The sequence below is a fragment of the Mirounga angustirostris genome, unplaced genomic scaffold (assembly GCF_029215605.1).
Source record: "Mirounga angustirostris isolate CCGP_5_RB_7025 unplaced genomic scaffold, mMirAng1.0.hap1 SCAF_4, whole genome shotgun sequence".
Taxonomy (NCBI): Eukaryota; Metazoa; Chordata; class Mammalia; order Carnivora; family Phocidae; genus Mirounga; species Mirounga angustirostris.
The window spans coordinates 158,450,000-158,477,587 of record NW_026991712.1 but is presented as its reverse complement, the minus strand read 5'-3'; the positions used below and the strand labels follow the sequence as shown (position 1 = coordinate 158,477,587).

Here is a 27,588-nt window from a genome sequence, read left to right as displayed (position 1 = left end):
ACTCACACCAGTAAGAAAGGCATAGCAGTGTCTCAAATGGTCCTGATTTAAATGCTTTCTCATCCTATCTTCTCCAACATCCTAAATCTCCAGGTATTCATAATATTATCTTCTCAGAAATCATCCTATTAAGCCTACATATCATTAGTGTCTCTTCATGGAGCATTTCAGTGTATTGGTTTGTATATTCACCATACACACTATTGGGGGTTAATATTCTTCTTACCCTGACATTAACTTATAAATCAATTCATATTTAAAAACAGTTTTAAGTTAAATTGACATACCATAAACGATACACTTTATTAAATCTTGACATATGTATACACCCATGATACCACATACATCACATACGCCCTTGAAGCCATCACCACAATCAAGGTAATGAACATGGACACACTCCCAAGTTTTCTCATGTCCTTTTATAATCCCTCTGTCTAGCCCTACCCAGACCCCTGTCCCCAGGTAAACACTTTCTATCACTGTAGATTGACTGGTTTGCATTTTCTAGTCTTAAGTGGAATCATAGAGAATATACTCTTTTTGTGTGTGTCTAGCTTCTTTCACTCAGCATAATTATTCTGATATTCATCCATATTGTTGAATGTATCAATAATTCATTTCTTTTTTTAAAAGATCTTTTTAAGAGCAGTTTTAGGTTCAGAAGAAAACTGACAGGAAGGTGAAGAGATTTCTCATATACAAACTGCCCCAACACATGCATAGTCTCCCCTATTATCAACAACCCCTACCACAGCAATACATTTGTTACAACTGATGAACCTATACTGACACATGATGATTACCCGAAGTCTACACTTTACGTTAGGGTTCTCTCTTGGTGTTGTACATTCTGTGGGTTTGGTCAAATGTATGACGACAGGTATTCATGATTATAGGATCATAAGAATAGTTTAACTGCCTTAAAAATCCTCTGTGCTCTGCCTATTCATCCCTCACCCACTCAACCACTGGCAATCACTGATCCTCTTTAGGGTCTCCATAGTTTTGCCTTTTCCAGATTGTCATATAGGTGGAATCATACAGTATGCAGCCTTTTCAGACTGGCTTCTCTCCCTTAGTAATATGCAGTTAAGTTTCCTCCATGTCTGTTCATGGCTTGATAGCTCATTTCTTTTTAGGGCTGAATTATATCCCATTTATTGGCTATACCAGTTTTTTCATTCACCTACTGAAGGTAGGTTGGTTGCTTCCAAGTTTTGGCAGTTACAAATAAAAGTGCAATAAACATCTATGCACAAGTTTTTGTGCAGATGTAAGTTTTAAAATCTTTTGGGTAAATACCAAGGAATACGATTGCTAGATGGTATAGAAAGAGTATGTTCAGTTTTGTAAGAAATCACCAAACCATCTTACAAAATGGCTGTACAGTTTTGCACTCCCAACAGCAATGAATGAGAGTTCCTTTTGTTCCACATCCTTGTCAGTTTTTGGTGGTGTTACTGTTCTGGATTTCGGCCATTCTAATAGGTGTGTTGTGGTATCTCACTACTGTTAATTTGTATTTCTCTGATGATATATGATGTGGAACATCTTTTCACATGCTTTTTTGTCATCTGCAGGTCTTTGGTGAGGTGTTTATTAAGATGTTTGGCCCGTTTTTTAATCAAGTTGTTTTCTTTCTTATTTTTGAGACTTTAAGTGTTCTTTGTATATTTTGGATAACATTCCTTTATCAGATATACCTTTTGCAAATATTTTCTCCCAGTCTGTGGCTTGTCTCACAGTGTCATTCACAGAGCAGAAGGTTTTAATTTTAATGAAGTCCAGCTTATCAATTATTTCTTTCATGGATCAGGCCTGTGGTTGTATCTAAACAGTCATCACCACACCCAAAGTCATCTTGTTTTTCTCCTGTTATCTTCTAGGAGTTTATAGTTTTGAGTTAATACATTTAGTCTGTGGTCTGCTTTGAGTTAATTTTTGTGAAGGGTGTTAAGATTTCTGTCTAGATTCCTTTTTTTTTTTTTTTTTGCATGTGACTGTCCAGTTGTTGAAGCACTATTCATTGAAAAAACTATCTCAGCTCCATTGTATGGCTTTTGCTCCTTTGTCAAAAGATCAGTTGCCTTTACTTATGTGGGACTATTTCTTGGCTCTCTATTTTTTAAAAAATTTTTTATTGTTATGTTAATCACCATACATTACATCATTAGTTTTAGATGTAGTGTTCCATGATTCATTGTTTGTGCACAACACCCAGTGCTCCATGCAGAACGTTCTTGGCTCTCTATTCTGTTCCATTGATCCATCTGGCTCTTCCTTTGCAAATATCACACTGTCTTGACTCCTGTTTCTTTAGAGCAAGGCTTTAAGTTGGGTTGTGTCAGTCTTCCAACTTTGTTCTCCTTCAATATTATGTTGGCTATTCTAGATCTTTTGTCTCACCATATAAACTTTAGAATCAAATTTCTACAAAAGAACGTCCTGTAATTTTGATTAGGTTTGCATTTAATCTATAGATCACATTGAGAAGAACTGACATCTTGACAATATTGAGTCCTCCTATCCTTTTTTTTAAAGATTTTATTTATTTATTTATTTATTTATTTATTTATTTATTTATTTATTTATTTGAGAGAGCGAGCATGTGCAAGCAGGAGGATGGGCAGGAGAGAGAGAATCTCAAGCAGACTCCACACTGGGCCACGGAGCCTAATGTAGGGCTCCATCACACAACCCTGAGATCATGATCTGAGCCAAAATCAAGAGTCAGATGCTTAACCGACTGAGCCACCCAGGTACCCCGAGTCTTCCTATTCTTGAACATCACTCTTCATTTTATTTAGTTCTTTGATTTCATTCGCCAGAGTTTTGTAGTTTTCCTCACATAAATCTAACATATATTCTATTAGATATATATCTAAGTATTTCATTTTTGGACGTGCTAAATGGAATTGTGTTTTTAATTGCAAATTCTACTTGTTCATTACAGTATGAAGGAAAGTGATTGACTTTTATATATTAACCTGTACCTTGCAAACTTGTATAACTGCTTACTAGTTCTAGGAGGGTTTTTTTGGGGGCGGGGGCATTTCAGGTTTTCTACAGAGACAATTATGTCATCTGCAAACAAAGTTTTATTTTTTTTTCCTTCCCAATCTGTATATCTTTTATTTTTGTCTTATTACAGTCTAAAACTTCCACTATGATATTGAAAAGGAGTGGTGAGAGATGTCCTTGCCTTGTTCCTGATCTTAGTGGGAAAGTTTCTAGTTTCTCACCATTAAGTATGATGTTGGCTATAGGATTTTTGTAGATATTATCACTCTGCATAACTATTCTGATATCAATCTATTGCTGAATGCATTAATAATTCATTTCTTTTTATTGCTGAGTTCATGTTGATAAACATTTGGTGTGTTTCCAGTTTTTGATTATTACAAATAAATCTATGAACATCCATGTATGAATCTTTGTATGGAAAAAATTATATATATTGCTGCTATTGTAAATGAGACTTTCTCTTCCATTATGTCTCCTATTGAGTTATTTTTAACCATAGTACTGAGGTATAAAATTTTTTTCAAGTTAAAGATGTATTATTTAATTCCTAGTTTAGTGATTTTTTTTTTTTTTGGCTCAGTAGTTTGCTGAAGCTTTTCACCAAACTATATTTTAAAGTGATTGAATCATTTTTATGTTTTCACCAGTATTTTATGAAAGTTCCATTTACTCCACATCCTTGCCACTATTAGGAATGGTCAGTCTTTTTTATCAGAGACATTTAAATAAATGTACAGAGATATCTCATTATGGTTTTACTTTGTATTTCCCTAATGATAAAATGTTAGCCATCAATTCATGTATATTTTCTTTGGTGGTTGCTCTAAATTTTTCAATCTGAATCCCTTTCCTTCATCCCACCCTTCCAGCTTCCTTTCCTCCTTTCCTTTTCTTTTGGCCTGGTCACATTGGTAGTACAATGTTGAATGGAAGTGGCAAGAGCAAACATCCTTGTCTTGTTCCTGACGTTAAGGGAAAAGCATTTAAACTTTTACCATTAAGTATGATAGATTTAAGTTTTACATAGATGCCCTTTAGGACTTAGATTTAGGAAATGCCCTTCTATATCTTGTTTATTGAGAGTTTTTATTAGTAATGGACACTGGATTTTGTCAATGCTTTTTTTGCATCTACTGAGATGATCACACTTCTTCTTCATTAGTGTGTTCATATGGTGAAACACTGATTGACTTTTGAATGTTTAATCAACCTAGCATTCTTGGAATTAAGCTCCACCTGGTCATGATGAATTATTATTACATATTGTTAAAATCAGTTTCCTAGAATTTTCTTTAGAACTTTTACATGTATTTTCATGTGAGATGCTGCTTTGTAGTTCTTTTCTTTCAGTATCTTTACCTGATTTTGGTATCAGAATAATACTTGCCTCACAGAATGAGCTGGAATGTATTCCCTTTTCTTAAACTTTCTGGAAAAGTCTGAAGAATTTGCATTACCTTTTCCTTAAATGTTTGCAACAATTCACCAGTGAAGTCATCTAGACCTGAAATTTTCTTTGTGGGAAATTTCTTAACTACGAATTCAACTTTTGTAACAGAGTGTTATTCAGTGAACTTTGGTAATTTGTGTTATTCATGAAAATTATCCATTTCAACTAACTTGTCAAATTTAAAGGCATAAATTTGTTCATAATATTCCTTTATTATCCTTTTAATATTTGTACAATCAATAGTGAGGGTACCCCTTCCAAATCTGACATTAGTAATCTCTGTTTTCTCTCTTTTATTATTGATTAATCTGGCTAGAGGTTTATCGTTTGTATTGTTATTTGCAAAGAATCAGCTTTTGGCTTCAATGATTTTCTCTATTATTTTTCTCTTTCTTCTATTACTGGTTTATGCTCTGATCTTTATTATTTCCTTTCCTCTGCATACTTTGGGGTTAACTTGCTCTTTTTCTCCCCCTCATTATTTAAAATGGAAGTTGAGGTGACTAAATGAAACTCTTCTTCTTTTTAGTATCAGTGTTTAGTGCTATAAGTTCCTTGTAAAGACTGCTTTAGCGGCAATCCACAATTCTGAAATTTTCATTTCCATTTAGTTGAAAATATTTTCTAATGTCCCTTTTTATTTCTCCATACCCAAGGGGTATTTAGAAATATGTTACTTTGTTTCCAAATATTTGGAGGTATTATTTTCCACATAACTTTTTGCTATTAATTTTTAATTCATTGTAACCTGAGAACAAACTTTATATTACTTATGTCCTTTTAAGTTTATCAAAACTTACTTTATGGTCCCGAATATGGTCTAAGGTGGTAAATATTCTGTGTGCACTTGAAAAGAATGTACATTCTGCTGTTGCTGGGGGTGCTCTATACCTGTCAGTTAGGTCCTGCTGGTTGACAGTGTTGCTAATGTCTACTATTCATTTGCTGATTTCCTACTACGTGTTCTTTAGTCATAGAGGGGAGTATTAGAACTCCATCTATAAATAAATTTAGATTTATTCATTTCTCCTTACATTTCTATCATTTTTTGCTTCATGTAAAAATGTCTGACCCTTTTTCATGATGAAATTACCTTTTTTATCTCTGGTAGTATTCTCTACTCTGAAATATACTTTGATATTAACATAGTCATTTTAGTTTTATTGTGGCTAATGTCAGCAAGGTATATTATTTTCTATCCTTTTACTTTTAACTTGTTTGTGTCTTTATATTTAAAGTATAATTTCTTGCAAGCAGTATAAAATTGGATCTTGTTTTTTTATTCAATGTGACAATCTCAACCTTTTAACTAGGGCATTTAGACCATTTATAATTAATTTGATTACTGATATGGTTGGATTTAAGTCTACCATCTGCTATTTATTTTCTATTATTTTCGTGGTTGCTCTGCTGTTCATAGTAAACACGTTTAACTTATCAGTCTATCTTCAGGTAATATTATCCTACTTCATTATAAGAATATACTATTCTTATAAGAATATACTATTTACAAGAATCTACTAATCATATACATTATACCTCATGTATAAGAATCTTACAAGAGTATATTTAAGATTTCTCCTCTCCTGGGCATTTATGTTATACATTTTACTTATACATCTGTTATCACCTCTACAATACAATATGATTATTATTGTTTACATGATTATCTTTTGTAGAGATTTAAATAATAAGGAAAAACATCTTATGTATTTGCCCTTATAATTACAATTACCAGGGACTTTCATTCCTTTTTATAGATCCGTAATTCCACCTGGTATTGTTTTTGGAAGATCTTTTTAGTGGGTATAGAATTCTAGGTTGACAGTTTTTCCTTTTGTTACTTTCAACATGTTACTCTACTTTCTTGTTCGCATTGTTTCTGACAAGTAAATATAATGTAACTAAATATATGAAAATATAATGTTAACTAAGTTAGTTAACCTTTCTGTAAAGTGTCTTTTTTCTCTGGCTGCTTTTAAGATGTTCTCTATTGATAACTTTGAGCCTTTATGATATGCGTTAATTAGTTTTCTTCTTGTCTTTTATTTGGGGGGGGATTCACACAGCTTCTTCAATCTGTGGATTTACAGTTTTCCTCAATTTTGGAAATTTTTTAGCCATTGTATCTTCAAATATTTTTTCCATCCCTCATCTCTTCTCCTTTGGGGACTCTAATTACATGGTCTGTGAAGTTATCCCATGGAAACTGAAGTTATCCTTTGACTCACTAATGTTCTTTTTCATCTTTTTAAGATTCTTTTCTCTCTTCTGTTTCATTTTTGGATGGTTTCTACTGCTATGTCTTCAGGTTTACTGATCTCTTCTGCCATTAATCCCATCCAGTGTATTTTTCATTTTGCACATAGTAGTTCAGTATGAGTTTTTCATTATCTTTCGTGTCTCTGCTTAACTTTCAAATGGAATACAATTAAAATACATGTTTTAATGTTTTTGTCTGTTATTCTAAGATCTATATAGGTTCTGAGTCTGTTTCAATTGGTTGATTATTCCACTCATGACTGATGATGTTTTCCTGCCTCCTTACATGCTTGGTAATCTTTGATAGACATTTGTCTTTTACCTGTTGGTTGCTGATTATTTTCGCATTCCTTCTTGTGCTGTGTTCTTAGATGCCCTTAAGTTACCTGAAAACAGTTTGATCATTTTGAGTCTTACTTTTATGATTTGTTAGGCAGGTCCAGAGCCTCATTCTAAGGCTAATTATTTCCCACTGCTGAGTAAAATCTTCCCAAGTTTTCCACTGTATGCCACATGAATGATGACATTTTCCAGTCTAGCTGGTGGAATCAGGCATTATTCTCAGCCCTGTGGGAGTGTGAGGCTCTGATCCTTCCAATCCTGTCAGATGGCTTTTCTCTTGGCTTTGGGTAGTTTCCTCAACTGCATACATGAAACAGCATCACTTTGCTGAAGACTTGAAGAGGGCTTTCTGCAGATCTCTGTGGTTTTCTTTCTGTGCAGCTCTTTCCTCTTAGGCACTCTGTCCTCTAAATTCTAGCCACCTTGGTTTCCCCTCTCAGCTCCATCTCTTCAAATTAGGGAGCCACTGGCTCACCCTGGGCTCCTCTTCTATGGGCCATGGTCTCAAAACTCTCTTAAGGCAGTAAGCTGGAAATCATAAGGGGCTCAACTCATTGTTTTTCATCTCTCAGAGATCACTGTGCTTGGCTGCCTGATCTTCAGTAACTTGAAAACTACTGTTTAATATACTGTCTTTTATTATTATTACTTTGGGTGGGAGTATGAATTTAGTCCCTCTTGTTTCAAATAAGCAGAAGTCCTGGATTTGCATTTTTATTTAGAACACAGACAAATTTTAAAGTGAAATGTTGACAATTTGAGGAAATAAATACTTGAATAATAAAGGAAGGTATAAATAGCTTCCTGATGTTTAGCTCTATTTAACAGCAGTACACTTCTTTGTTTACCAGCCTTATCATGTGCTGATATAGTCAACATTATCTGTGCGTTGTGTGGGACACTTAATCCTATATGGGAAGCTCGGAGCAACCTCTAATAAAGTCCTAACATACTCTCCAGTGGAACTTGGTGCCAGTATTCTTACGGAAAGGCAGGACTGTGGCCGGGGTGTTGCATAAAGAGAAATGAATACTGCTCCCCTTTCAAGCACTATCTACGGGCTACAACTCTGTTTCCTATCTGTCTGAATTAAGAGCTATCATAAAAATTGGGTATTGTTCCCAGTAACAAAATATAGCCTCAAAGAGGTTAAGAAAGGAAAAGGTGTTACTTGGGATGAAGGTGGAGAGACTGTCTGCCGCCAAAATTCATCACTTTTGAGCCTTGAGCTGTATTCTTCCCACAGAAGTTTATTCTGGGGCCTTCAGGTGAGAAGTCCAAGGGCTTGTTTTGCTTGTCTCAGGACCAAAACAAACCTACTTGCCTCCCACCTACTAAAGATGTCGAGAATCAATTACCTGCTTGAAGCAATGGACAGGCGCTGGGACTGAACATGTTTCTTTTAGGTATTTGTCCCAGGTAAAATGACCTGTAAAGGAAATAGAAATCTCTATCACAGTCAACTTCCTAAAAAGTGCTTTTAGGATGTAATCTACACTAAACATTAGCCCTTTTTTGGACTCATTCTGAGTGTAAGAAAAAAGATTGGGCTCAAAAGAGTATTTATTAGGGGTAGAAATCTAGGTGACCTGAGTGGATCATTTTGGATCAATGTTTTAAAATCATGGTCTGAAGATGACCTTTACATGGTTTTCATGTTAGTCCCTAAAGTGATCCAAAATGCCAGAGCAAGATATACCAATATCTCACAGAAGTGTCCAGGAAGTTTTGGACAGCAGAACAGAAGACACAGAGAGTGGGTGAGGAGAATCCTTCTGAACACCCTGACTCCTGAAGAGATCCCTTAATACCATCAAATGACAGCTTTTAACACCCAATATGGTTGGATCCCGCCATCTCAGCTCAGAAAGAATGAAGGAGAGACATAGGGTAATATGGTTTGATGGCAGGAAAAACCAGAATGAGTGAGATTATACTTGAATCCTTGCTCTCTCTCACCCACCCCTAACCCACTCCCAATCCTGTCACAGCTGCCTTGCTCTGAGGTGCAAAATGACAAAGATCTGGTAATTTACAGAAAAGTAGGTTCTTGGTAGCATTTCTGATGAGAGTTAACTAAGAATAAGTTAGGGAGTCTACAGGATCTTTTAGCCTTAAGTGGCCTTTGGAGCCTCTCAAAGTTTGAGGAACACTGTGCTAGAGAAGCAGTCTTCAAGGTGATGCTGCTGGGGTCATGGAAAACATTTTAAGGAACAAGCTGTTAAATATATGTATCTTATTAAATCACAAAAGATGACTAAGTTCTTTATTAAAGGTTAAATCAATTACCAATCTCTCCCTAATACCCACCTAGAGGTGACCCCATGATGGTGCAGGGAAGATCCCAGAGACTCTCACAAGCTAAAACACTGTAGCAAACCAGCATTTCTTGAAGTTTCCTCTGCAGTGGAGCAGCACAGGGCCGCTTTGGACCATGTAAAAAGCACTAGATGCTGGGAATAAAAATGATTCACTGAATGATGAAATCTAAATCACTTCAAAGATGATGCCAAGACTTTATACTTTACTGACTTTATAGCTTCTGTTTTAAAACTGCTCCCTTTCCCACCATCCTTAAGCAAGCCAAATAGATTTGGCCAGAAATCACAGTCAGTTCTGAACCACTTCATGAACTGGCCAATGATTAACTATCTTGAATACAGAGTCCATAGGGTAAATGAGATGGATATTTCCTGGAATCAAGACTTAGGAGCTTATCGGAATGTAATAAAGAGTTTGCTCTTAGCTAAGACATCCCTAAAGCAAGGAATGAATACATTTCATCACTATTTGCTGTTAGAAAAAGAAAACATTACAAATTACTATTCCATTCTTACAAATAAAGGATTAAGTCAAATAGCAAGTCTGGGATTTGAGCGAACTGCAACTCTTGAAAGTCCAGCATCTATGACAGCACCGTCCACTAAAACTTCTGTAATGATAGAAATGTTTTGTGTCTCTATTGTCCAGTAAGGCAGCCACTGGCCACATGTAACTACTGAACACTTGAAATGTGTGAGTGAGGGATTTAAATTGAAGTTTAAATTAATTTGATTTAATTTAAATTCCTACATCTGGGTAACAGCTACTGTATCACACAGCACAGGTCTAGAGAGTTTGGTCAGTCCTGGGTAATTAATTGCTTGGAGTAGCTTGAGCTTTGACCACAAGCACCCAAGAGACTTTGGTTTTAAAAATTATGGCAGCATCAGGGGTACCAAAATAATTAGGAATTAATTACAGTTCTCTATTACACATCAATTGTGGTCATCAATCCCTGTTATATAGGCAAGAAATCTCGTATCTTTCTCCATTTAGAGAACACCCTATTACCTACTGAATGAAAAGGAATCTTTTTTTTTTTTTAAAGATTTTATTTATTTATTTGAGAGAGAGAGAATGAGATAAGAGCATGAGAGGGGGGAGGGTCAGAGGGAGAAGCAGATTCCCTGCCGAGCAGGGAGCCCGATGCGGGACTCGATCCAGGGACTCCAGGATCATGACCTGAGCTGAAGGCAGTCGCTTAACCAACTGAGCCACCCAGGCGCCCGAAAAGGAATCTTTGTTAAAAGCAGTTCACCCACTGTGATTGAACCATACCTAGATTAGTATTTTTCTTAAATTTCACTGCTTAGACTTCCTAAGGCTTAGTCTCTTAATTTCAGGTAAACTGCAGATAAATTAATTTTTATTGACTCAGTAAGAATGTCTGAGCACCTGCTGCAATGCCCATGATGGAACCAACGTCATGTCTACTACATCTCCAACTACACACACACAAATAGGACAGGCAGCAAGGTATAGATCAGGGAGGAGTTGGCAAACTTTCTGTAAAGGACCAGATAGTAAAAATTTTACCCTTTGTGGGCCACACAGTCTCTGTCACAAATACTCAACTGTGCACTGTAGCCTGAAAACGGCCACAGACAATATGTATATGAATGAACGTGGCTATGTTCCACGAAAACTTTATTTATAAATAAACAATAGGCAGTGGGCTGGATTTGCCAACCCCTGGCATTTATCATTGATTCCCAAATGTTACTTATCATCAGAATCTCCTGAATAATTTTTCTCATTTCTTTAGCGTTTTGGGCCCCAGCTTCAGAGGTTCTCATTCAGTAGGTTTTGAGTGTGGTCTGAAAAATCTGTATTTTTTTTTTTTTAAGATTTTATTTATTTATTTGAGAGAGAGAATGAGATAGAGAGCATGAGGGGGGGAGGGTCAGAGGGAGAAGGAGACCCCCCTGCTGAGCAGGGAGCCCGATGTGGGACTCGATCCCGGGACTCCAGGATCATGACCTGAGCCGAAGGCAGTTGCTTAACCAACTGAGCCACCCAGGCGCCCTGAAAAATCTGTATTTTCAAAGGTTCCCTAAGTAATTCTGATTCACATCTGTGTCTAGAAATTACCAGTGTAGTTAAAAAAATGTAATGTTGAGAGTCAGAAGATGCTGGATAAAGTCTTGTTTCTTTTTTTTTTTTTTAAGATTTTATTTATTTACAAGTGAGAGAGAGAGAAAGAGAGAGAGAGAACATAAGCAGGGAGGAGGGGCAGAGGGAGAGGGAGAAGCAGACCCCCCCCCCCGCCCCTGAGCAGGGAGCCCAATGCAGAGCTCTGGGGTCATGACCTGAGCTGAAGGCAGACGCTCAGCCAAGTGAGCCACCAGGTGCCCCTAAAGTCTTGTTTCTATAACTATCTTGGATAAGTTATTTAATCCTTCCACATATCAGTTTACTCATCAGAAGGATGGAGATAATATCTATCATGCAAAATTGTACACACACACACTCATTCATTTAATAAATATTAAACTCCTTCCAAGTACAAAAGCACTGGGTTAAATGTAAGAGGAACAAGACAGACATGGCTCCTAAATTCATGAAGCTTGCAGTTTAGAAATAAGCAGCAGTGTTAAATAAATCATAACACAAATAATTTGGTACAATTATGACCAATTTAAGTTAATGAGGTAGTACGGGTTGCCTTAAGAATGCAGAATGGGAAAATCTAATCTGTTACTGGGGTCAAGGATTACCGTGAAGATTAATATTATTAACTCATATAAGTATAATGTTTTATAATTTACAGAGTGATTTCAATTATTAATTCAACAGATGTTTGAATATTCCTCTATGTGCCAGCCAGTATTCTCATTGCTGGAATAAGACAGGAAGTCCCTGCCCTCATGGCAGTTTACATTTTGGTGCATGATGAGGCACAATTAACATATAACCAAATAAATAAGGTAATAAGTGATAAATATTTGAAGGAAATAAAATAATGTGATAGACAGAGGCTGGGAACTATCTTAGACGGTGAAGTTACAGACAGATGCTCTACAGAGGAAACACTGGAGCTGAGATTTTACACATAAGAAAAAGCCAGTCATCTCATTTATATTTCTGAATAATGCTTATGAAAGTATTTTATAAACTCTAAGGCACACCACTTGATAGTTACACTTATTATTAGGAAGTAAGATCTCTGCCCTGAAGAGACTTGTACACTACATAGAAGTACCTTTAAAAAATTAAAATTCCCAAAAATGTAAAGCACAAGGATCCACCAAGTCGAATGCATGAATCGCTTTCTCTAATACTTGTTCATTCAACAAATACTTATTGCACACCTACCATGCACCAACCCCAGTTCGAGGCACTGGTGATATAAAGCAAAGAATAAAATAGCCAAAGTCTCTGTTCACATGGAGCTTACTTTCTAAGGGGGAAGAAAAACAATAAATAAACAGATAAATATATGTCAGTTGGTTTAGAGGGCAACAGAAATACTTTTTATCTGGCCTTTTTCAAATAAAGAAAGAAAGTGGTAAGAGAGACAGAGTGCCCATGGTATGTGTGTGCTATTTTAGGCAGATGGTCAAGAAAAGCATCTTGATGGGGTGATACAAAAATTGAGACCTGAAGCTCCCTCCAGCCTTTGCTTGAATACTTCCAATGCTGAAAAACTCCTTATTCAGTTATTATTCAATAGTACAAATGGACAGACTTTCCTGGTTATAGTCAGCCAAAGTCTGTCTTCTTTTAACCTCTACCCATTGGTCCTGGGCATAATATGTACAATCTCTCTTTCTAAGTATGTCCCAAATCCCTCAAATGCCTGCTAATTTTGACCTAGTCACATAAGGCACCCTCACTCATGTGGGCTACTATTTGGCCACATTTCTCTACAAGAACTCCACCCCATTCCACCTTAAGTGAGGAACCCAAATTCCTAAGAGAAATAAAGATAGTCATAGTTTTTAGATCAGAAATTCTACTCCAAGATTACTGTCTGAAAACTGTTCCATTGTTTATATGTGCCATAACTTACATTAGTTAACAAAAGTATTTGTTAAATACTCTTGACGGTTGTTTAAGTTGTTTTCTAATTTTTGGTAAGTATTTTTGTACACACATCTTTTAACACTTTTAAGATGATCACTTTAGGGTAAATTAAGGGGGGATTAACATATTTTATATTTTGATACAATATAATTCCTACCAGTAGCGCATAAGAATATGTTTCTTATATTTTCTTGCTAAAACTGCTTTAACAATCTCTACACTTGTGTTAAATCTTACCTGAGAAAAAACAAAATACTGTTATACTTTTATATGCAATTCTTTGATTACTAATAAAGCTGAAGATCTTTTTAGGCTTACCAGTCTGTTTGTATTTTATTTTTATTGTTTTTCACTGAGGTATTCTTTTGCTTTCTCAGATTCTAAGAGTTCCATGTATTTTAAAGATATTAGTCCTCTGCCTGTCATGTATGTTGCAGACTTGTCTCAGTTTGCTAGGATTTGCCCTTCAATTTCTCGGTCTTGTTCTTTATGACTTCTGGCTTTCACATCATGCTTTCTTCACTTCAATATTCTAAGAAATATTAACCCATGTTTTCTCCTAGGATTTCTCAGGTTTCATTTTTTTACATTTAAATGTTTGATGATCTATTTTGAATTTATCTTGTGAGACAGATAAGGTAAAGATGTTGCTTTCCTTTTCACCTTTATTCAATAATTGTGCTCACCACTATTTATTGAATAAATTACCTTCTCCCCATTGACTTGAAATGTCACCTTGATCACATATTAATTTATTACATATATTTAGACCTATCTCTGGACTCTGTGTTGTTTCTCTCATCAGTCTATTCCAGCATGAGGAGCACTTTGTTTCATGTAATTTCAAAACCAACCTAAATAGAGCAAGTACTTTTCATAAGGCATACCCTCAACCATGTTTTCTTGGCACTTTCAAATTAAGTTATGGCATATCCAGGACTAATAAAACCCAGTTATTTTAAAATGTCCAGAGCTTAAGTTTATGAGATACACAGTGTGGTTCATTCTCAAAACAGTGTCCATAGGCCTTTTAGATCAGTAACTTGATAATTTTTAATGAATCAAGTAAAGATAAAACACCAAGCCAAGAAAAAAAAAAAAAAAGGTCTGACTCTCCATTTCTCAGAACAAATCCCACCATTTCCCAGCTCCTGTGACATCCTGTTCACACCTTTATTTTCATACTCTTCACATCATATCATCATCATTATTTATTTAAGCTCATCACAGATAGCAGCTATCTTTATTATTCTTTTTTTAATCTTCACTGTTTAACACAGTGCCTGAAACTTAACACAGGCTTCATAAAAGTATAGTGAATGAAAAGTGAGTGAAAAGAAGAAGCAAGCATGCAACAGTGCTACTCTTTGCTGAGTAGTGAAATCACACCTGGGATATTAAATGTAGTTCTGGCAGCTATACTTTGAGAGGGACAAAACAAACCAAAGTCTAAATGGTGACCTAAGTGGTGAAGGGACACAAAACCACATCACCTGAGGAGCAGCTGAAAGAACAATGAACATTCAGCATGAAGAAGAAAGCAAAGTCTTGGAGCCATTTTTCCATCCATCCATCCAACAAATATATTTATGGTGTGTATCAAAGCATTGTGCCGGGTGCTAGAGATACAACTGTGATCAAAATATTGTTCTTGCCCTCAAAGAGCTTCAGTGAGGGCCAGAAACTAAACAGCCAACTATAATAAACTATGATAAGTGCTATGCTTGGCTACAGAGGGTGCTATAGGAGGACTTGTGGAAGGATTCCCAGAGGAAGTAACCTCTACACTTCTAAGTTAAAGTGTAAAAGGATAAGCAGGAAGTCAGCCAAGAAGAGAGAAAATTCTTTTTTTTTTAAAGATTTATTCATTTATTTATTTATTTGAGAGAGAGAGAGAAAGAGAGAGAACGAGCAGAGGGGAGGGGCAGAAGGAGAAAGAGAAGCAGACTCCCCACTGAGCAAGGAGCCTGCTGTGGGACTCAATCCCAGGACCCTGTCATCATGACCTGAGCCGAAGGCAGACGCTTACAACTGAGCGACCCAGGCGCCCCAAGAGAAAATTCTTTTAAGAATCTTTTTTTTTTCCAGACTGAAAGAAAAGCATGTATAAAGGCCCAGAAGTGAGAAAAGGAACTTTTTTTTAAAAAGATTATTTATTTATTTATTTGAGAGAGAGAGAATGAGAGACAGAGAGCATGAGAGGGAGGAGGGTCAGAGGGAGAAGCAGACTCCCTGCCGAGCAGGGAGCCCGATGCGGGACTCGATCCCGGGACTCCAGGATCATGACCTGAGCCGAAGGCAGTCGCTTAACCAACTGAGCCACCCAGGCGCCCCGAAAAGGAACTTTTCTAAAAACTGAATATTTTGGTATGACTAATGGGTAGAGTTTTAAAAAAACAGTAGTTTAGAAAAGAGGTTTTAGATCAAAGTGGGGTTCAGGTATCAGAGAACCTCCCACACCACGTTAATGAGAAGAGGAAGCACTGAAGGCTCTGGGGGAGGAGGCATTCTGTCTGCAGTGTGAAGGATGGATTAGAGGGGGACAAGGCTGGAGGCAGGAAGACTAGTTAGGAAGCTATTCTAATAATCTAGGTACGAGATGATGGTGCTGCAACTAGGAAGGTAAGAGCAGCAGTGAGAAGGCAGTCCCTAGCACTACTTTCTAATAACTAGAGGCCGGTGAGTGAAAAACTGGCTCAACTATCCTATATTGCCCTAAAAGTTGTAAGTATGACAGATAGAATTTACAAAGAAACAGATTTTGGCCCAGTAAATATTTGTCTGAATATGAAGCGAGTTCCTGGGGAGGCTGTAAGTCCCCAACAACTTTGAGGAGTTCAGGGCGCCTGGGTGGCTCAGTCATTAAGCGTCTGCCTCTGGCTCAGGTCACGATCCTGGGGTCCTGGGATCGAGGCCTGCATCGGGTTCCCTGCTCAGCGGGAGGCCGGCTTCTCCCTCTTCCTCTCCCACTCCCCATGCTTGTGTTCCCTCTCTCGCTGTGTCTCTCTCTGTCAAATAAATAAATAAAATCTTAAAAACAAAACAAAACTTTGAGGAGTTCAAGACAAGGCATTTTATAAGATACTCACAATGTCAACTTTTGAAATGCTGAGCCAAGTTGGATTATTTTAAGGCCTCTTCCAAACTCTGAGATTCTAGAAATCTACTGAATTTCACTTCAGTTTGATACTTGGGGCTGCTCTCTATGCTTGATGGGCAAAGTAAAATGTGCAGGATTAACTCCTCAGAGGCTATGCCTGGCTCTGCTTGTGCCTCGTTAGCACAGCCTCTACTCCTTGCACAAGGAAAACTATACTTTCAAATTTTAACACCACTTTATGTACTTCTTGCTAAATTGAGAATATTTTTTACAATCCCTATCAACAAAGTGGACTGTTAGCAGCATGGCTCGTCACTGAACCGTATGTAATTGTTACCATTCATACTAGCGGCAAAACCCAAACCAGCAGCAGCTCTCCCTGAGCACCTTCCATTTGCCTAAACCATGCTACACGGTGTTCGCTATCTCCCAAGTTCATTATAACCTGAAAAGTAGGTTTTAGTCCCAGTTTAAAGATGAAGAAATAGGCTCAGAAAGATTAAGTAATTTTCCCAAAGTCACAAAACTGCTAAGTAGGGAAAAGGAATTTGAACCAAGGCCTATCTGATTCTTGTGTCCATGCTTTTTCTATCATATACCAGTGCCTCAGAAAGCTTGAGGCAAGTTTTAAGCCATTAAAAAGTGACTCTCATTTATTGTTTATCAAGTGCTAGGCCCTTTACCTGCATTATTTCATTTCATTCATTTCTTCATCTCACATTCATAGAATGCTTCACTTCAAAGAATGTTCCAAGATTTGACTTAGAGTAATGCCTGAGGATAGTCCCTTAACAGAATGAAAATAACAATCCTCCAAAGCTGAAAAGTATTTGAGTGATTTTAAGATGCTTTCACATCCATTAGCTCATGTAATCTTCTTAAAAACCCTGTGAACTAGGGAGAATGGGATTATTATCCCCATTTTCCAAGTTAGAAAACTAAGGATCAGCATCACAGAGTTCCTAAGTGCAGCTGGCTTTCAAAGGACCCAGGAGTTCTGACTCCTAGTCTAGTATTCTACGCTATCTTCTGTCAGTGGGCAATAAAAGTAATGTTTTTGGAAGAAAAGGCAAGAGGAGCAAAAAGACAGTGATAATAATAGAGCTGAACCGTGAAGTTGCAGTAACAACTTTAACTAATTAACAACTAATTAGGATATTAATACTTATGTAACATATAGAAAGATTTTAAAGGACTAAGAAGACAGACATTTGTGTAGAAATCCTGAAGGCTGATTAAGAATGATTAACATTAACATTACTTTTCAAATCCTAGGCCTGAGGTACACTCTGTCAGGATGAAAACTAAACGTATTAGCAGTTTGACTCTTGTTATTTCAATTGTTAATATTTCTGATTGTATTTAGTTAAAAAATTTAGAAAATCTTTAGGTTAAACTTCAGTTCAATATATCTCATGAATAATTTCTTTTGGGAAAATCCCACCAAATTCTGATTTATGGACAGTCGGGGTTTGTTTTAGTTCTGGATTCGGTGAATGAAGAGTAGCTTCCAGTTTGGGTCGGCCCCTGGTCCTCCTTGGACTCTGTGGAATTAACTACTCTCCCCTCCCCATCTTTGTTAGCTTGGTCTGCACCTCCTGGTAAGAAGGGTTTGGCCTGACAGCTGAGAGGACTGGCTGCACGGGCTCCTCAGGCAGCCGAGCACAGGACTCACTAGTCCATGAGACAGACAGCGTGGCATTCTTTTCCTAGTCACACTCTAATTTCCGGTTTGGTTAGGACCCATATTTAACAGAAATACAAGAAAGAAATCTTACCTAGTTCCAGGATGTCAGTAGCTTCTATTAAAGAAAAAAATGTTACAGCATAAGTCATTGTGACAAACATACCAAAATGATAGAAAGGTGACATTCTGGGGTAAAATGAAGACTTGAGAGTTTGTGTAATCCAACCTTCTCATTTTAAAAGATACTGAGTGTATTATTAGTGTGTTACTAGTAGTTGTGGAATATACCACCTAATTCTGCCTCACTCCCAAGGCTAAAGTCTTAAAAACTGGAAATGCAGAGAGGCCAAGCAATCAGGCCTAAAGCTGTGAAGCTAATTTGGAATTATCTGACTCAGATCTGATTCCTGATTTCTGGTTCAAACAAAGCAAACTGCTTTTGATAGATACCTCTACAAACTATAATATTTGCTTGTGCTTTAGCCAATGAGTTCTTTCTACCACAGACCTCTAAGAACAAAGGTTTCATGGTAAGAGATGTCAAATTAAATTTTTCCATGCTACATAGAGGTTTTTGTTTCCTTACCTTGATATTGGGATGCAGACTCTGAAAGGTGACCATATTTGTGTTTTCTAACATCATTCCAGTCTATTACTGCAGGAAGAGAGAAGGCAGTCATGTGAAAAGGAAATGCAAGATTCAATACTTCTCTAAGTTAACCGTATGTATTCACAGTTTTTGATAAAGTAATTTCATTTCATTTCATTCATTTCTTCATTCATTCATCTCAGAATCATTTCATTGAGATTGTATTCTAAGGAAATGCTCCAAAATACAGAAAAAAGGTTTTATTTAAAAAGCATTAGTTTTTTTTAATAATAAAAAAGGGGGGCACCTAAATATTCAGAAGACTGATTAAGATATCACAGTACATCGATCACATGACAAAGTATTTTGCAGCTGTTAAATTTTTACAAAGGCTACACAACAAAACAGGAAAATGTTTAAGGTATAATGTTATCTGGTAAAATATCAGATCAAAAATTATATTCAAGGAATAATCACAATTATGAAAACAAAGAACACCCCTGTTATGGACTGAATTGTGTCCACCTCCCCTCCCCGACATTCTAATGTGATTGTATTTGGAGATAGGCCCTATGAAGAAGTAATTACATTAAAATGAGATCCTTAGGGTGAGCCCTAATCTGATAAGACTGGTGTCCTTATAAGAAGAGGACATTTGGACACACACAGGGACAAAGAATAGACCATGTGAAGACAGGGAGAAGATGGACATCTACAAGCCAAGGACACAGGCCTCAGAAAAAACCAATCCTGCCTATACCTTGATCTCTGACTTCCAGTCTCCAAAATCATGAGAAAATAAATTTCTGTTTAAATCACCAGGTCTATAATCTTTGCAGCCCTAGCAAACTAATACAACCCTATAAAGTTATCACTAGGGAAAAAAAAAAAGAAGCAAACATAGCAAATATGAACATCTGGTTATCGTTAGGTGGTGGTCCTATTCCCCCATTTTCTAATCTCATATATTTTCAGATTTTCTATAAAGAGGATAAGTTACATATATAATGGAAATACATTTTCCCTGTTTGAAAATTTAGATTAATCTACTGACCCTACCACTTTCTCACCATCAATTAATTACCCCCCATGTTTTTATTTCCCTTCTTACCCAACACAGATTCCATCATCTCTCATTAAAAACGCTCCTGGGCAAACACTCTTAACTCCCTTCCACTTCTTTTTTGTCAAATTTGCCTAGCAAAGCCTCAGTCTTAACTCTGATTAAATCCACTTATCCACCTATACACCATGCCTACCCCAAATGCTCACAAGTGCTAAAGAAAAACAGTGCAAACTTACTGGTCTCACTTTAAACTCATGGCCATAATTCTCAAATGCCACTTAACACCATCGAGAAATCATACCACATTTCCCTACTGTGTTTGCTTTTCCACCTTCAAAAAAAAAAATTCATGTATTTTTCTCTATCCTCATACTCCAAATATTCCCTCCCTCACCTTCACTCTTAGGGATGATGTTAATTCAGTGTTCACTGAGAAAACAGAAATAAGGGTTAGGAACCTTCTATATGCCCCTCATTTCAGGAAGGTACAGACCTGACCATGTTTAGTGGTATATCCCCCGGGCACAGTATAGTAGCAGGTGCTCAGTTAGTGTTTGGTGAATGACTCAATCCACTCATCATTGTCTGACTGCTCTCCCTCTCCCACTGCTGTGGATGAAGTGTCTGTTTTTATCAAAAGGTAACCCTCCAGTTTTGCTCCAGATCCCATTTCCTCTCATCCTCTTAAGGACTTTGCAAGTATTCCTTTTCTAATGGACCATTTGCATCCGCATCCTTACTGCTCCATCATCTCCTATCAAAACAGACAACCTGGAGGGTATTATGCTAAGTGAAATGAGTTAAGCAGAGAAAGACAAGTGTCATATGGTTTCACTCATATGCGGAATATAAGGAATAGCGCAGAGGACCATAGGGGGAAGGGAGGGAAGGGTGAATGGGAAGGATTCAGAGAAGGAGACAACCATGAGAGACTCAACTCGGGAAACTGAGGGTTACAGAAGGGAGGGGGGTGGGGGGGATGGGGTAACCAGGTGATGGGCATTAAGGAGGGCACGTGATGTGATGAGCACTGGGTGTTATACGCAACTAATGAATCGCTGAACACTACATCAAAAACTAATAATGTACTATATGTTGGCTAGTTGAACATAATAAAAAAATAAAACAAAAAAACCCAGATAAAACACAAACACCTCCCCTCTCTTAATCCCACATATATCCCTCCTGCTATATCCTTCTATTTCTAATGGAAATTTAAGAGTTGTCTACAGTCATTGCCTCCTCACTTCTTCACATTACCTTCTCATTCAAACAGGGTTTTTCTATTTACTACTCCACTGAGATCACTCCCGAATTCATATTTCTAGTACTGGCCTCCTCTTGGAATTCCATGCTTACATATATGACTACCTATAGGCCATCTCTACAAGATTATCAAATCAGACATTTCAAATTTAACATGGCTAAAACAGAATGCCACCTCTTGCCAATCTGTTCCTTTTTTTTTTTTTTAGGTTTTTATTTAAATTCTAGTTAGTTAACATACAGTGTAATATTAATTTCAGGTGTGCAGTATAGTGATTCAACACTTCCATACATCACCCAGTGCTCATCACAAGTGCCCTCCCTAATCCCCATCATCTATTTCACCCATCCCCCACCCGCCTCCCCTCTGGTAACCATCACCCTGTTCTCTATAGTTAAAAGAGTCTGTTTCTTGGTTTGTCTCTCTCTCTTTTTTTCCCCTTTGCTTATTTGTTTTGTTTCTTAAATTCCACATATAAGTGAAATCATATGTGATGGAAGATGCCATTTACTGGTTTGGGGAAGACATTCTGTTCCTCTTTTGGCCTTCTCCAAACCAGTAAATAGCATCTCCATCACCGAGTTACTCAAGCCAAAAATCCCTGAAGTTATCCTTGATGCCTCTATTTCCTTCACACTCACAATCACTCAGTAAGCTCTGTTGGACCATGTCCCCAACCCATCCACCACTCTCACCCCATGGCTCACACCCTGGTTCTAGCCACTGTCCTTCTTACCTGGACCATTATGACAGCCCGCTAACTGGAATCCCTGCTTCCATTCTTGGCCTACTCCAACCTACTCACCATACAGGGCTCAGAGTGAGCATTTTATTTATTTATTTTTAAAGATTTATTTATTTATTTTAGAGAGAGAGCAAGAGAGAGAGAGAGTGAGGGGAGGGGAAGAAGGAGTGGGACAGAATCTCAAGCAGCTCCCCGCTGAGCATGGAGTCTGACTGGCAGGGGGAGGGAAGGCTCAATCTCAGGACCCTGAGATCATGACAAGCCAAAATCACGAGTCAGATGCTTAACCGAGCTACCCAGGCACCCCCAGAGTGAGCATTTTAAAACATAAAACAGATAATGTCATTCATCTGCCTCACGATGGCTTCCCAATAGCTTCCCACTGAGTTAAGGGTGCTTTGCCCAGCTACGCAGGATTTGGCTGATCTCGCCCCATATGACTTTTCCCTTTTCCACTACAGTCCAGTCACACTGGCCGGTGTCCCATCCTAAGGGTTTGCCTTCTCTCCTGGTTGGATGTCCCCTGTCTTTCTAGTACCTGCCATGTTTGTTCTCTAAATCATCAATAAAGATTACAAACTTGATCAAGCTAAAAAACTGCTGACAGAGACAAAAGATATTAGGGTATAACTGAATTTATATTTAAAAGTTTTCACAATTTTTTAAAAATTATTTTTATAATTAGGGGCACCTGGGTGGCTCAGTCGTTAAGCATCTGCCTCTGGCTCAGGTCATGATCCCAGGGTCCTGGGATCGAGCCCCACATCGGGCTCCCTGCTCCGAGGGAAGCCTGCTTCTCCCTCTCCCACTCCGTCTGCTTGTGTTCCCTCTCTCACTGTGTCTCTGTCTGTCAAATAAATAAATAAATAAATAAAATCTTTAAAAAAAATTATTTTTATAATTAGAATGTATTCTTAAAAATTAAATATACAATATATATTCCACTTCTGTACAAGTTTTCACTCTTCTATTGCTTATGTAAAGATGAGCTACCAGTATACACAAAACAGATTCAGGAAGCCACAATAAATAGAAAGCAGGCTATAAGATCACTAATAAAACTAATAAAACAATTCAAAAGCAACCAATACAATTTAGGAAAAAAATATTCCAGTAAAGAGAAAAAACAAAAGCCAGACTCAACGATGAAGCAAAATGAACAAAATAATTAACAAACTTAACTGGGCAGAAAGGCATCAAATAAGGCCCCACAAGACAATGAAAAATGAACTTCTGAGAAGAAATATTTGAAACTCCCGGCACAAACAAGTGGAACCTGGAAAGCAGTCCCCAAAGAAGAAAAGGAGACAACAACTACATTCATTACAAACTGCTTAATTCTTAAGCATCACCATAAATTACTCAGTAGATTAGGGAATCAGTCATTCCTGTATCAATTCTTAAATGAACAGCATGCAGCCTCTGATAGAATTCCACACATACAAAAAAAAGGAGCTAGTTATTTTTCAAGCATTCTAAGATTAATGGCCATGTTTCAAAATACATTATGATGTGTAGCTACTATTTTTAAATAACCAGTTTTATTTTATTCTCTCTCCTCAGGCAGTATATTTCTTCTCCCGTCATTCCTCTCCCAGTTAAAAGTGTCAAATCAGAAACCTGGAGTCCTCCTTAATTGTCCTCTCTTGTCCTCCAGAGCCAACCAGTTATCAAAATCTGTCAGTTCTCTCTCTGAAAGGACCGTTTCCTCTGCTCCCATTCTGAGTTTAAGATTTCATTCTCTCTCACCTGCCTGACAGAAACAATTACTTCAGTCCTGTGTGGGACCCCATCCCTCTCCAATCCATACTCGAGCACTCATTTTCGAAAATACAGATTAAACTTGTCATTATTCCTTTAAAAGTCTTCAAAGATCAAAACCTAAACTGTATCCCTAATAAACATGTCATACTGTTTTCCATGTCTAGACTTTCCCCCCACTTCTCTACTACTTATTCACCAAGGTCCAGGATAAATGTTACTTCATAATAGCTTTCTGGCAACATCCCTAAGCAGAGCACGATCTCTACCTCCCACTTCTATACCTGCTCCACAGTGTCAGAGCTAAATGCTACTAATCTAGTCGGTATTCGTGGGGTTTGGCACACAGCAAGCACTCAAAAAAAGAAAAAGAAAAAAAAAAAAAACAGGAAAAAAAAAGTTTATCTTTTTACCAAACTCAGAAACAGTTATGCAATGTGAGAAAATCACACATATTAAGAAGTCAATGTTTAAATGCAAGCTTTCATCAAAACAATTTTGACATGTAAATGGATACTTAGATACAGAATCCACTATAATTAGATATCAATTATTCATGTTAAGTAAGGAATAATTAAAAACAGTTCATCTAAAACTGCAGATAGAGAAGTCATTTATATATTGATTTTGGAATTTTTTTCCATACAGATTTACTATTTCAGTACTTAGGCTAATATTAAAAATGTGCTTACTATCATTTAATGAGTACAGAGTTTCAGTTTCAGTTTTGCAAGATGAAAAAAGTTCTGCAGATGGATGGTGGAAATGGTTGCACAACTATGTGAATGTACTCAATGCTACTAAACTGTATACTTAAAAATGGTTAAAATGGTAAATTTCAAGTTTATGCCTTTTATCACAATTTTTTAAAAGATTTTATTTATTTGAGAGAGACAGAAAGAGAGCAAGAGAGAGAGCATGAGTGGGAGGGGCAGAGGGAGAGGGAGAAGCAGACCCCCTGCCGAACAGGGAGCCCCAAAGTGAAGCGGGGCTCGATCCCGGGACCCCGGGGTCATGACCTGAGCCAAAGGCAGACACTTAACCTACTGTGCCACCTAGGTGCCCCTTTTATCACAATTTTAAAAATTCAATTAATAAAAAATGGACTCATATTTCTGGGATGTCAGGAGGCTCAGAGGTTGCCATACTGATTCCATTTCAGACTCAAATAACACCTATCATTACCATATACCAGGCCCAGCACCAGGCATTTTCATATAGATCATCTCAGGTATTACCAATATCTATTTGCAGGTGAAGAATAAGAATCTGGGGCTCAGAAAGTTTAACAGTGCCATGGAGGGGAAGGCTTGGTCAGGCAACAGTAATGAAAGATATGCAATAATAGTTCACAAATAAAAAACTGAATTGAATTAATGCCTGAATCCTGTTTCTACAAACTTATTAATTCAACAAACATTTATTATTTGCTATTTGTCCAGCACTGAAGACAGATCACTGAACAGATAAAAACTCCTGCTTCTCATGACGTTGACATTCTAAACCAAAGGTTCCACAAAATGTGATCTTTTGACCGGAGGCACTTGAAATAGTGCTCACTGCAGGGAAGCAGATGTCAGAATGAGACTTCATGGCAGGGAGAGCTATCCTGCAGAGGATGGGTTAGTCATTCCCTATAGAGTACAACCAGAAAGGCTGGATGACCAGTTATTGCCAAAGATGCTGAAGCTTTTCCAAGAGGAGAAGGAATTTATGCGTTGGAAAGGGATCAATTACATAAACTTCTAAGATCCTCTTCAACCTTGGAGTTCTATTTCCCTAAGCAACAAACAATATTATGAGACAGCAATGCATCTGTATCTTGTGTGCTTGAGCACATGCACACATCCCAGCTATGAACTATTTAGCAGTTTAAATTATGTCTTATTCTCCTTTATATCTCATGTGTTTGAGTCCATGAAATGAATGAATGAATGCAATGTCATAGGCTTAAAAGACAGTGGACTGCTTCCTATTAAATCTTATTCAGTTTGACATTTAAATTCTATTTCTAATTTTCTATTTTCTTTTTTTAATATTTTACTTATTTATTAGAGAGAAAGAGAGCACAAGCAGGGGAGAGGGAGAAGCAGGCTCCCTAGGGAGCCTGACAATGCAGGGCTCGATCCCAGGACCCTGGGATCATGACTTGAGTCAAAGGCAGATGCTTAACTGACTGAGCCACCCAGGTGCCCCTCCAATTTGCTATTTTCAAAATAACCCTTTAAACCTTTCCTATTTCCAGATTGAAATTATATTCATTCAATCTTTAAACAAAATTTTTTTAACTATACATAGGTTCCAGCCCTGTGCCAGGTAATGGGGGATTCAAAAAATAACAAGGTACTCTCCCTTCAGTCTAGAAGAGGGAGAAAGATACCTAAGTAAGTGTGGTAAAGTATTATAGGTCCTACATCAAAAGTATACATGGGCTCAGAAGGTAGAGGAGAGGGGAGGAGCCAGTTCTATTTGGGGAGAGGGTAGGAGGAGAAATCAAGACCATGGAAAAGGAACTGTGTCTTGGGGATGGAGTAATAAGAAAAGTGTATCACAGAGAGGGAATAATGTAAAGAAAGAAATGGTGCTATGAAGCATTCTGTTAGACTTGCTCTGCCCAGTATGGTATACCCACTAACATATGCAGCACCTGCAATGTGCCTAGTATGACTAAGGAAGTAAATATTTAATTTTGTTTTAATTTTTTGTTAATTTAAATTCATAACTGACATTCCATATGGTTATGGGGAAAACCTTTTATTAGTTTCATAGGTAGAGTTTAGTGATTCATCAGTTAACACCCAGTGTTCATTACATCATGTGCCGTCCTTAATGCCCATCACCCAGCTACCCCATCCCCCTATCTTGTTTGGAATAAAACTGGGTATGAGAATCTACTTTTTCAATTGAAAATTGTTGAAATCTAAATGCAGATCAAGTATTTCTGACAAAACTTGGTGTCCAAATTGAGATGTGCCATAACTGTAAAACATACACCAGATTCTGAGGACTGAGTACGGAAAAAAGGAATGTAGAACAGCTCATTATGTATTTTTATATTGGTTATGTGTCAAAATAGTATTTTAGATACACTAAGTTAAAGAAAATAATTATTAAAATTAATTCCTCTGTTTCTTCTTTACCTTTTTTAATGTGGCTACTAGAACTTTAAAATCACATATGCGACTTGCATTCTGTTTCTGCTGGACAGTGCCATGCTGGGCAACTGTAGTTCAGTGTGCAGGAGGCATGTTAGGGGGTATGCTCAGAGAAGTAAAATGTGGCCAACGTCAGTGGCTGTATTTTTTACTATAATAGAGGAAATAGATCTACAATGAGCAAAAAGAAGCCAATGGGCAGAGAAGTAGAGGTGAGGGACAGAGGAGAGAATACACTAACGGCCTATGGGGCCTTGGCTCTGAAGGCTCATTACACTCTCGCTTTGCACATGGCTTAGCTGTTCAACCTCCCTAGTAATTAAAGGAATCCTAACTATTTAGATGTAGAGATAGAAGAAAAGGCTTTAGAGAAACTCTCATGATTTTAGTGTCAAGTGGAAGAGCAAGCTTACTTAATCTCAGATAAGACAAATCATCCCACTTCAGAAAATCCCAAGCAAAGGATAAAAAAAAGGGATAAGACATAATAAACCAGAAACCTATGCTTAAAATAGAGATTTTACGTTTAAAGATTCTTGACAAGGTTCTTAGTTTCTACAAAGCTAAAATTTTCTTTAGCATCTGAACTCTGAAACTTATGAGATGTTTTATTAAGTCCAACTAACACTGTTAAAACTATCGCTATAAAAATGGCAAGACTACATACCTTCCTGAAATGGCTATAAGTTTTAGCGACATTTAAATAATATTTAAATGCTAGACGAAGTGTCTAACATGGTGCCTAACGTAGAGAACAAATTCCTTAAATAATTCATTAAATTCATTAAA

The 27,588-nt window shown here is 37.3% G+C and overlaps 1 protein-coding gene across 24 annotated transcripts in view; it reads right to left on the bottom strand.

The window, feature by feature from the left end:
- The window catches only part of SCMH1 (Scm polycomb group protein homolog 1), a 176,386-nt gene that overhangs the window by 103,085 nt on the left and 45,713 nt on the right, over positions 1 to 27,588 (bottom strand). For 12 of the 24 annotated variants that reach the window (XM_064589350.1, XM_064589353.1, XM_064589352.1 and 9 more), the window contains 3 exons: positions 18,803 to 18,871; positions 18,308 to 18,331; positions 8,440 to 8,510 (listed from right to left, as the gene is read on the bottom strand). Coding sequence is in view for 19 of the 24 variants with exons in the window: in XM_064589353.1 (XP_064445423.1) it covers positions 8,440 to 8,510; positions 18,308 to 18,331; positions 18,803 to 18,871 (164 nt within the window). In the remaining 5 variants the exon portion in view is untranslated. Of the gene's footprint in view, positions 1 to 8,439; positions 8,511 to 9,391; positions 9,535 to 12,718; positions 12,738 to 18,307; positions 18,332 to 18,802; positions 18,872 to 27,588 lie in introns of those variants that run through there. The other 12 variants (XM_064589342.1, XM_064589340.1, XM_064589344.1 and 9 more) reach the window with 6 other exon arrangements.